The sequence below is a fragment of the Mandrillus leucophaeus genome, unplaced genomic scaffold (genome assembly GCF_000951045.1).
Source record: "Mandrillus leucophaeus isolate KB7577 unplaced genomic scaffold, Mleu.le_1.0 Scaffold823, whole genome shotgun sequence".
NCBI lineage: Eukaryota > Metazoa > Chordata > Mammalia > Primates > Cercopithecidae > Mandrillus > Mandrillus leucophaeus.
In genome coordinates, this window is record NW_012108953.1 from 28,385 (window position 1) to 40,688 (window position 12,304).

General features: G+C 40.2%; 1 protein-coding gene across 1 annotated transcript in view; it reads right to left on the reverse strand.

The window, feature by feature from the left end:
- LOC105530468 (cysteine-rich motor neuron 1 protein-like) overlaps window positions 1–12,304 on the reverse strand; it is a gene marked incomplete at its 3' end in the record, with an annotated part of 88,544 nt that overhangs the window by 17,807 nt on the left and 58,433 nt on the right. The window contains exons 4-5 of the mRNA XM_011968035.1: window positions 5,679–5,921; window positions 4,451–4,571 (exon numbers count right to left, since the gene is read on the reverse strand). Coding sequence (XP_011823425.1) covers window positions 4,451–4,571; window positions 5,679–5,921 — 364 coding nt within the window. The remainder of the gene's footprint in view (window positions 1–4,450; window positions 4,572–5,678; window positions 5,922–12,304) is intronic.

The following is a 12,304-nucleotide window of genomic DNA, read 5'->3' on the forward strand; positions in this document are numbered from 1 at the left end:
TACCAAGGAAAATTTGTGATTTTCTGCAAGTCTCTTATTATCTCAATCTCCATTCTTATACCTATAAATTCCTCATAGAATTAAAGTGACAGTAAGATATGAATAGTGAAAATGCTTTATAAACAGCAAGGCATATTACACATTTAAGCTGTGACTGGTATTGTTATCTATATGTCACTTAAAGACTATCTTGGTTTTTTCTTCCCTGCAAATAAATAATTTGCATTAATGTATCTGACTTGTAAGTTTCTGTTGTAAATTCTCTTATGCGCGGCAGCATCTGTACATGCACACACACGCAGACACTCACAAAGGGACTTTCAAGGACCACAAGGTGTCCTAAATTCCACAGATAGTCCCATTTTCCCTTTATGTCATTGTGTGGTGTTTAGGCCCACCCTCTCCTGAAAGGTAGAATGCATTGCCATATAACTCATATCATATCTTCATGCCAACAGAAGAAAAAAGGATAAAAAGAAACGGCGGGATGCCTAGAAATCTAAGCCAAGTTGAGGGAAGGAAGAACTAAATAATGGTTGAAAATTAATTATATCACACACAAGAATGATGTTTAAACAGGATGACGTTCAAGAGAAAAGACACAAAAGAGGTGAAAATGAAAGACGGACTGTTAAGACAGAAAGGCAGCAAGGAAATAAGGAACAGCCTACACTCACAAAGGCCAGAGGTAGAAGGGAAAACCAGTATTTGTCAGGGATAGAAGTGGAAAGTGATACCCATGTACGGTAAGAACATCTAGAGAGTAGTGTCTGTCACTTGTAAGAACTCAATTCGTGTTTAATGAATGGATGAATGAATCAACTGAAAACATACAATTCAAGAGAAAACTAACAAATCAAGCTCACACAGAAATGGGGCAGTTAGGGTCGGAATGGGTGAAATAGTCTCATAGGGAAGGGCAACTCCATTTGGATGGGAATGAAGGAGGGAGGAATGTATTCTTCAAGACAGGGGAGAAAAGTCCATAAACACACTTTCTAGCCCGTGAAAGTACAATAAATTCTTACAAAAAGGGAGTTGTTACTTTCACTGAAGGTAATTCTTTACAGCTAAAGTTTCAGATATTTTACCTTATTATGTCCTAAAATGTAAAGGGCTTTCTCCCCTGATTTCTCCACATAATCAGCTTTGCTCTCAAATGGCTCTAACTTCTTAACAATGCTCTAAAAGTATGCTGGTAAAAGTCAAATAATCATAATATGATCTTCTATGTTCTATAATGCTCTTCTTCATGCCTAAAAATCGTGCTCTTAAAGAGCAGACATTTAACATGGCTCACACACAAGAATAAAGTTATGTAGTTTTTCTCTTAAAATACTACCACTATGACTACATGTTAGGCTTTTGTTTTTCATTTTCATGTGATTATTTGGGTTGTTATTCTCTAATCGATGTACAACCTATCACCCCATCACCCTCCGCAGGAATCCACTGAATATGCTAAACTAGGCTGAATGGGTCTAAGCCACAGCTTGAGTATATTCTGCATTTACCGACTCATTCAGCACTAATGCATACAGAAGAAAAGAAAAGATGACACAATTCCTGACCTTTAGGAACATCATATAGCTGATGAGACAAGACTTCACGCATGTGACAATTCAATAACAATGTATGAAAGTCGATAATTAATTGACAGTATAGGAAAGGATATGTGGGAAGTTTCTAGGCAGTGGGACACGTGTTGGTTGAAGCATGAATACTTCGTGGACAGAGAAAAATTTAATTAGAGTCCTGCTGGATGAGGAATATGAGAAGAGATGGAATGGAGAGAGAAAGGCATCCCATGCTGTGAGAGATGAGTGCTGTGCTTGGAATGGAGGGTTTCTACAGGATTGAGGAGGACCGCACCATACAGACGGGGACTGGGGGAAAAGTGCAAGGGTTTGAAAATGAGACAGGGAGCAGTATGACAACCCAATGGCAGAAAGATAACTAGAAACTAAAACTATTCATTCTTTTTCTTTTCTTTCACATATAAATCATCTTGGCTAAGAGAGGGCCTGTTTGTTAATCCATTCATTCACCCATAGATGTGGGCTGACATATTATGTTTAGGTACAAGAGGCTACAAAATACTCCCTTTCTTTGAGAATCACACAGGACAGGAGAGACAGACAAAAAAAATCAGTGTGTTCAATGTGTGATGAAAAGTGCTAGGATAAAAAGATACATGGGGGATGGATGACAAAGGAGCAGAGAGGGCACTTAAGTCATCTTCAGGGGCCAAAGAGTGACAACACTTCAATGAGCAAGAAATGCAGTCTTGAAGGAGAGGCAGAAGCTGCCTACATGTACACAGAAGGGCAAGGGAGCCCAGGAAGAGGTAGTGGCAATTGCAAAGGCAGAGGGCTTGTGAGAGAGCTGGGGGAGGAGACCCTGTTCAAAGGGAACAAATGAGCAGGGGATGAGTATGGGTCACTGATGATCTGACATACAGGAAACTAAAGAGCTGTGAGAACCTATCTCTTCTCTGCAAATAATTTACAGTGGGATGTTGAATGACTTCCTTCTCTATGTTTTCGATGTGTTGATTACAGACAAATTTAACTCTGGCCATTCTTCGCTTTTGAATGCCAAAGTCAAAATTATGTCAATACAGTAATAATCATCTTCAAGTTTTATTTACTAGACTCACAGAAGCTTGAGGATAAAACGGAAGGCATCTAGTTCAACCTCCTTTCCAACCTAATATAATTCTTCTAAGCATTCCGGGCAGGTGGCCATCCAGACGGAAAGAAATCTATCCAGCTCCAAGGAGCTCTGTCTGCCTCAGGAAGCAGCCAATTCACTACAGAACACCACTAGTTGTGGGAAAGTTCCTTTTTAAATTGAGACTAAATATACCTTCCTGTAGCTTCTACCAATTTCAACCCCCTAGAGTGACTGAAAAAATAACGGACCATGACTCCTATGTGCAGAGGATGCTATGTGACATTTATAATAGTGAACTGAGAATTGTCCATTTTCCTCACTAAAGGACTTCCTCGTTAACAACTGGCTTAGTTTTGATTAATTAGGTTCTCCAATATAATGTACCATCTTCCTTTTCAGGAAGACCCTGAAGGGACATCTGTTACTGTTAGTGATGCTCCATTTATCTCCTTCACTGATCAGTAGTAATACCTTATGTTTGCAAAATATTTCAACCCTTCCTAAGCATCTGCACATAAATTATCACATTCTAATGTCATAGGGAGGTTGCTGCACCAATGTATGTTATCTTCACAAAAATCTTTGCATCTGTTTTATGATACAGTATAAAGGACAGGTCTTAGAGAATCCTAGGTTTGACAGAACAAAGGCTAGGAGATACCAAGGATCTAACTTATTTTATGAGAAGAAAGAAGGAAAAAGTAATTATCAGAACAAATTCTGGATGTCTCTTCAATTATGGACAAATAACTGATACTTACCTTACCTATGGACCACATATACTCCTATCTTATCAAACCATTTGCATAATCACAAGTACTCATGCAACAAACCTAGAAGCTAAATGCCTGGCACTGGGACTGAGGAAGAAGAGGTTGGAAATTGAGTTAAATAGGGCACAGTTTTAACTCATCTTATTAAATGTAGAACGAAAGCTGAAAAACATGAGATGACTTAGTCATAAAGATGGCTTGTTGACCTGCAAAAGATGGAAGGGAGGTCATGGCAGAGAAGAGGGGTGAGTGGGGGGCGGGGGAAACAGACTGTAAACCCTACACTTCCAAGAACAGTCTTCCCCAAAGCCAAGTACGAAGGCACAGCTCTATGGTGGTGCTTTGTAGACTATAAAGGACAGGACCCAGAGATCCTCATGTTCTAGAGAAAAACCAGTTCTAGGGGGCTAAGTGCATGCCCTGCTACTAGGGTTAAAATGACAGTGGCTCCTCCCACCAGTCAAGCCAAAGAGAGACGTGTTTGTTACTCCGGACAGCACTGTAAGAATGAAGACTCCTCTGGGCCTCAGAAAGAAATGGGTCTGGGCAGCCGTGTGACTCCAAACATCAAGGGTCCCTGTGGAGCGGTGCTATGAAGCGTGCAATGTTTCATCACACTGAACATGTTGTTTAAGCACCTACAAGATTCACTGCAGAGGATCAAAAGATGTGCCTACTCTTGACAGACACCTCACTGCCTGCCTCCCTATCTACATACAGAGGGGCATATTTGCTTATATAGGTCCCAGCCCTCGAAAGTGTACAGGCACCCTTATAGAAAGAATCTATAAGGGTTAATGACTTAACCTGATGACACCTGGTTTTGATCTGAGGAAAGATATATGTAAATACCAAGTAATGCAAACAGTTCAGTGATTTCTTCCAGAGAAACAGGAAAGGACTAGGTTTCTCATGGGAAAACAAACTGCATGCTCAAAATGTACCTTAGATGATGCTAACAAACGAGGAGAAAAAACTTGACAAACTAATGGCAAACTAACCTTGTTGGCAAAGTACAGCAACCATCTGCGGTGAGTCTGACTTGAGTTTCGTAGCTATCCAAGGGACACGCGGTCTGCTGAACAGGAGGGCATTCCACAGTCCTGCAGTCCACGCCGAAAACTGAAAGGGGGCAAACAGAGAGGCACCGTTTATTGTTACATTTACCTGCTTTTGGAGTCCCTAAATGAAATACTAGCTCTTGACAAATTTCCAAAGTCTCCTTGCTTCCAGAAGCCCAGTCCTAGTGTCGGCATATTATTCCAGTTACTGTTACAGAACTGCAATATTCCTCAAATTTTCTGTGTAAGGAAAGAGGTGGGGATGAGATATTTAAGAGTTACAATGAAGACAGAGAAGGAATTAAACCAGCAGTGGTTACATGGATGGTGACAGTTAGCCAGAAGCATTTCTGATTGACAGAATAGTTCAAGAGATGGACAAGGGATCACTTTGCTTGGAGTGTTTATCTAGCAGTCTAAAAAAAAGAAAAAGAAAAACCCAAACAAAAAAACAACTGGCCGATGATTAGAAACTTGCGAAGAGGAAATCACTATAACTCAGAAGTGTTCACAGACCACATCGGAAATGCTGCCACAAGAGCAAGGATGTTAGAAATAATATAAAGCAAGAAACAGCTGGGACACAACAGTACATCAAATGTTGGCAAAGAGGGTGAGTAAACAGTCAAAGATGACTTGGCACATGCTATAAAGTAAAGAGGGCAGATGTGGGGGGGAGTTGGCAAAGAGAAAGATTGGGGCTGAGTGTTGCATTATGAAACTTCTGGCATTTTGATGCATGTATCCATCTAAAAATAACTTTCTGTTTTATGTATGATGATTGTTTTTAAATGTAATAATTCAAAGTGGCAGATATAGCTGCAAATAAGGTCTCTGACCTTCTCTGGGGAAATGAAGCAGATTGCCATAGTACCATAAATTTTAACCCTACCTCCCCAGTCAAGCATACTTTGAAGGAAAAAAAGAAGAAAAGAGGAAAAGACACGCTCACTACCTGAAGGTGCTTATGTACCTAGTGGATGATCACTCTGGTTCTCTGACTACAAGGCCAGAAGTCAAGCTGCCATTAGCCCAAAGTGGCAGATTCAGAGGACACCGGTGAGAAGGCCCATCTTCATGTGGAAGGAGAGGCCAGGGGTGGCTGAGGAGGGATCTGCTACCCTCTGATGCAAAGGAACGAGGCTGCTGAGACAGAGCTCGTGCATACCTGGTTTGCACTCATAGAGGTCACAGCACTCTCCCGGCTTCCCTGAGGCTTTTGACACTAGTATGTTCAGGTTTCCCGGCTGGCAGACTTTGCGCAGACAGCCTGCGGGGTTGCACACGCAGCGGCTGGGTAAGGGACAGCACTCCCCAGGAGGAGCATAACCCTCGATCAGAACAGAATCTTCAGGACAACGTGGAGAGAACTGGACTTCACAGCGGGCCTTGGAGCAATCTGGCTTCTCTTCTAAATGGGAGAGAAAGAATTTAGCTTATGCCCAGGGCAGTGTGGGGCACTTTCAACAGAAGAACAGACAGTCCTGATGATCTATTTAAGCAGCCAAAGATGAGGGTAGGGAAAGAAATTCAGTGTAAACCTTCAAACTTAGTTTAACTAACAATGAAAACCTCACCCAAGATCTGCCCATGACACCAAAATATGAGCCTGAAATTCCCTTCTTCTCCGTCTTCCTACCCACTTGTGTTAAACAATGAACATCTAGAGCAATGACCAAAATGAAGAAAGGCGAAGGGAAGATGCACCCACGGCATGGAGAATCTGAAAACTGGACCCATTCCTTGACTAACTGAAAGGTCTTTGAATTCCAAAGAGTTTTAAAGGCTGTTCTTTGAAAACAGCGTACCTTAAAACACAAGCAAATCATGGCTACTTCAGAAACTGGAGACAATGTGTATGACAATCAACATGGAGGAACTCTACCTGCGCACTCTTGAGTTTTAGTGGCATTCTATTAAGAGTCTGTGACATTATGATGTGGCAGCTAAGCAAGATGGATAATGAGTCAAATTTCTGTGTAATTTCCTAAAATGGCACCTGATGTGTTTCTATCTCTAGCAAAGCTCCATCAAACACACTTTATTCCCCTCTCCCTAATATTATCTGCTGACCCATTGCTGTATCTCAATTTTAGAGACGGGAAAAATAAAACAAGGTGGGTTTACTCAGATTTCACAGCGGGGGAGCAAAGTCCTGGCTTCTGGAACCCCAGTCCACAGTTTAGCTTCTTGGGTTCACTTTTAAGAGACCTATACGAACATAAGGCCCTTGAGGAAAAGATGGAAATAGACTAAAAGACATCATCACAGCCCAGGACCTTTGGTGGGAGACAGGGAGTTCAGGAGCCATTAGGTGAAACTGATGCCAGTTAGTACCAGGCAATGTTTCCGTAAGTGTTCATTGGTCTTCCTAAAGTAAAACCCAAACAGAGAATTGTGTAGTAGGATAAGACCCAAAAGGTCACCTAGTTTAGTTTCCTCATTTTGTAGATAAAGAACCTGAGGCCCCAGAGCTTAAGTGACCTGGCTAAGGTCATTGGTAAACTTAAAGAATCCAGGTCTCCTCATTACAGTCCACTCAGGTCTTGATATCATAGCAGTGGATCTCTTTCTAAAACCATGCCTGTTGCTCTAGTCATTTTCTACCTTGCTGTATCTTTCCTCTTCCTTATCTATTTCTTGTCTACTTAAGACATAATACAGGAGACCCTTCACACTTACAGTTCTAGTAAATTCACTGAAACATTGACAGAGAACCAGCTTGGGATATGTCAGTAAAGAGGAAAGACACAGGTCCCTGCCCTCATTAGTTGATACGGTAGTGGAGGATGACAGAACATAAGTAACAAACATTATAAAGAAGCAAATTATATAGTAGTAAAGGGTGATATGTGCTATGAGGGGAAAACAAGAACAGAGTAAGAGGGAATTGGAATGCTTAGAAGAAGGGGGTAGCAGTTACAACGTGGTGAAAATGGATGGGCATGACTGAGAAGTTCATGGCTGAACAAAGACTTGGAGGAGTGAGGGGACGAGCCATGGAGATACTTGGGAGAAGAGCATCCCAGCAGAAGGAACTGCTGACGCAGGCTTATGTGTCCCAGGAAGAGTAAGAACGTCAGTGTGGCTGAGGCACAGCAAGTGAGAGGAGAAACAGGACATGAGGCTGGATGAGCAGCAGGGGTACCTGGTTACCTGGTCATTTAGAACCCTTATGCCATTTTCAAGACTGTAGTGTTCACTAGGAGACAAATTAGAGCTTTGATTATATAGAAAGAGGAAGAGAATAATTCAGAAAAACAGGTCTTAGAAAGGTCGTCTTAGAAAGATAGGACTTTGGGAACTTGAGCAACAACAGGAAGGTGCACAATATCTGGGGAGGAAGGAGACGTGGGAGGAGGTTAGAAAGGCACTTGGCAAGAAAGAATATGGAAGAAGACAGATGCTAGCACTATTTACCACAGCTAGGCACAGGGTGTGCTGGAGGAGGAGATGAAATGGGTTGAGTCTTAATGCTGCCTTCCTTCTGCCACCTACCTCATGACTACACTTAATTTTCCTGTTGGAGAGAAGACTACTTCATGGCACTTGTGCCTCACTCAGGGGAAACATTCATTTGCAGGCCTCTACCCTCCCTGTGGCTACCACCCACATGCCAATATCCAATAAGCAGCTTAAAGCAGAATGGAAAATAAAACAGCCTGTGTCCTAAGAGCAGACTTCATTAACACACATGCCATGTGCTCATGTCACAATAACTCCAGAAGGTGAGTTATTATTTGCTCCATTTTACAGATGATGAAACTGAGATTCAGATTTATTTGCCCAAGGTCACACAGCTGGTAAATAGTGATGTGAAACTTGGTCCATCTGGTTCCAGCTATGCTCCTCTGTAATAATATGCCTCCTGTCTCAGGAATCACTACTGTGATCCTGAGAAATCAGCTGATTTCTCTGGACACAGCTCCTTCCCTATCAGAAATGTGGTTTTTGTTAAAGCTACCAGGTTAGCTGCATCCCTGCTCCCTCTTACCCAGTCTTATCTCATTGCGTGTCTCATGGGAGCTACAGCCTATATGCCACAAGTGCTTGGGTCAAACAGGAGTCTCAGAGAATCCATCTAGCCCACTTTCATAGTATAACCCCCCAAGGAACTGCCGTGAAAACAGGACATGATAACTAATAAGGAATTCCACTCTCAGAACCCTGTCAGTATAGAGGAGAATAAATCAAAGAGCTGAGGAGGAGAAGGTGAATCTTGAATGTATGTGGATTAAGCTGGAGCTTGTAAAATGCATTTGGTAGACTGCTTATCTGGCAAACACATTGTTTTATAATTAAGAAAAGCTTTGTGACTTTGATTGCAAATAGCACTTAATTCCTAATCTTGTTAATTTGCTGTCATTAACATATTCTTATCATATTCTATTACATTTTTATTTTATAAAATATTTAGTATGTAATAATCAGAATTTTGAAAATATGCTTCGATTAAACATTTCCATTAAAACCCAACATATTAGTTCTTGCTGGTTATCACATTTTTTTTTTTTTTTTTGAGACGGAGTCTTGCTCTGTCGCCAGGCTGGAGTGCAGTGGTGCAATCTCAGCTCACTGCAACCTCCGCCTCCTGGGTTCAAGCAATTCTTCTGTCTCAGCCTCCTGAGTAGCTGGGACTATAGGCGCGCGCCACCTAGTCCAGCTAATTTTTGTATTTTTAGTAGAGATGGGGTTTCACCATGTTGGCCGGGCTGGTCTCGATCCCCTGATGTTGTGATCTGTCTGCCTCAGCCTCCCAAAGTGCTGGGACTGATCACCGGAGTGAGCCGCCGCGCCCGGCCAGTTATCCCACTCTTTAAGTTCTTTTTGACAGCCCCAACATTGTCACCTCTTCACGTGTGTTTTGCGGTTCAAGCCTGAAGAGATGGATTTATTTCTTAAGAGCTGCCTTTGTAATAAAAGCGGAATAGGGTAGGCTACCAAAGACACAGTCGTCGATCAGAGTTTGACAACCAGCAGGGATGTAAGAATGTTAAAAATGCAGGTTAAATCTTATTAAATGCTTTTCAATTTTTCTCAAGATGATCACACTGGCTTTCTCTTTAGTTTATTAATATAATCAGTTGGATTTTAAATCATCCTTGTGTTCTAAGAATAAACTCTATTTTTAAAGATCTTGTTGGATTTGACTTCCTAACATTTTAAGATTTTTAAATTTATAAACTTGAGTTGTTCATCTTTAGTTCTCTCTATGATGGCCTTATCCAATTTTAGTTTCAAAGTTACACTAACTCTTTTTTTTTTTTTTTGGGACAGAGTCTCACTCTGTTGCCCCGGCTGGAATGCAGTGGTGCAATCTCGGCTCATTGCAAGCTCCACCTCCCGGGTTCACGCCATTCTCCTGCCTCAGCCTCCCAAGTAGCTGGGCCTACAAGTGCTCACCACCATGCCCAGCTAATTTTTTGTATTTTTAGTAGATACGTGGTTTCACCATGTTAGCCACGATGGCCTCAATCTCCTGTCCTTGTGATCCGCCCGCCTCAGCCTCCGAAAGTGCTGGGATTACATGCATGATCCACCATGCCCGGCCTACACTAACTCTTTTAATGAGCTGTTTAGCATTCTACCTGTTTCTCTGCTGTAAAACCATTCAAATAACACAGGAATTATCTATTCCTTGATGTTTTCATACAACTCACCTGTGAAATTATCTGAACTCAGTATGTTTTTTGAAGGGGGAGGGGGCAGATTTCTTCTTTGGTTATTATTCAGGTGTCCTACCTATTTTAGAATTATTATTCCTAACTTGCATTTTAGCAAAAAGTATATAATCCATCTAGATTTTCAAGTTCATTTCATACTTTATTGACCAAGCTTTCTTTATTGTACTTTATGCCAGTCCTTTTAAGTTTCTGAATCTCTTACTTCTTTATCTTTCAGATGATTTTGTTAGTTTTCCTCTAGTGTTTTAAGATTAATGCTCGGTTCATTTCTATTTGGCCGACTTATAACACACACATTTCTTATAGTTATTATACAAACAATTTTAATTATGCTTTGAATACTTCAATCAAATATTGCTTTGGTTATCTTCTGATTTTTCATATGTATTGTTTTCAATGTGACTTGCTGCTAAGTAATTTATATGTCGACTTTTTAGAAGAGTGATATTAAATTTCTGCATAGGGAGATTTGGGGGAGCTTTCTTTTTTAATTTATAGTGTTACTGCCTGGTTGCCAGAGAATGTAGGCTGTACAATTCCCTACTTTTGTTAACTTCCTGAGTTTTGTATGTTTTTGGTTTTTAGCACATGTGTGTATGTATGTGTGGCCTCATAACCAATTTAAAAATAGATGGGTATTTGAAAAGAACATATATCCTCTGTTTATTACATATAATCTTGCATATTTATTAAATCAAGCTTAATTATGACATTCTGATTACCTATACCTCACATTTTTTATCTGATTTCCAAGAGGGATCTGTAAAATCTACTACAAGCCAGTAACTTCTCTTCAAATTTCCAGAACTTACTTTAATTTTTCAAAGCTATGTTTTTAACTTCATGACTAGCAGGCATAAGATTCAAGCCTTCAAATTGTGAAGTTATGCTTTCAAATAATTTAGATTTCCAAAGTCTCCATCTTTCTTACTTTGTAATTAACATTCCTTTTTCTCTTCTTTCAACCCTCTATTCCCCTTTCAATAAATTACCTAGAATCCCTACTCACCCTACATCTTCCTCTGCCCCGAACCAGTCACCAGTTTGTCACTTAAATATAATACAAGTACCATAACATCAGGAACTGTTTTTCTGAAACCCTTTTTTTTTTTCAGACTTTTTCTATAAATTCTCCCATTAGATTTTATTTATTCTTCTCTGTCTCTATTCCAAGTTTCTTCCATGGAGAAAACAAGGATAAAACTACAGCCACTCCATCAATTAGAAGGTTTTTCTGACATTACTTCTACATTTTTAATTCTACCTATTTGAAAAGAAGTCGCTCCTGACTCTTTCCCTATGGTGTCTAATAGATCTATATGTAATACTTAAACTAAATTTTATGTCTGGTTTCACTGACAATGCTGCAACAGACATTTAAGAAAAGAAAAAAAGCCTGCCCAGATACAGAAAGATCAAAGTGACAACATCATTTGCAACAGAAATAATTATGGAAAAATAACCTGGTTTCATCATCTTAATAATCTTTAAGAAGTTAGTATTAAAATATTGACAGGCTCACCCAATATAAAGTGATTTTTACCATAACCCTGGAAAGTTTCTATCAATCCTAGTCACTTTAATGTGTATAACTGGATCTTGGCCATTGTTAGGCCCTCTTCAGGTCGATATGTCAAGAAAGTATAGGTTGGTGCAAAAGCAGTTGTGGTTTTTGCCACTGAAAGTAATGACAAAGACTGCCGTTACTTTTGCACCAACCTAACACAATCATGATCTACAAGAAGCAAATGCATGCAAGAGTTTCTGCTTAAATGCAGATTTAAATAAAACACAAAGGCAAATGAAAAACTACTCGTGGTAAGAGGAAAAAAAAGAAGATAAAAATTATATTGGCAGATTACCATTGTTTCTATTTAAATTTTGTAGAGTCCCATACATCTGACACTGAAAACTTCTATTTCAAAATCTCTTCATATTCTCTTTCTCTCTCCCTCTCTGTCTCTCTCTCACACACACACACCTCCACACACTCATGTGGGATACACAGCTATCCTGAGACAATCCTTGGGCGGTTCAAGCTACTTTGGGGAATTCGAAGGACCCCAAATTTGGATTACATTTGATAACAGGGAATTCAGTATGTAGAACA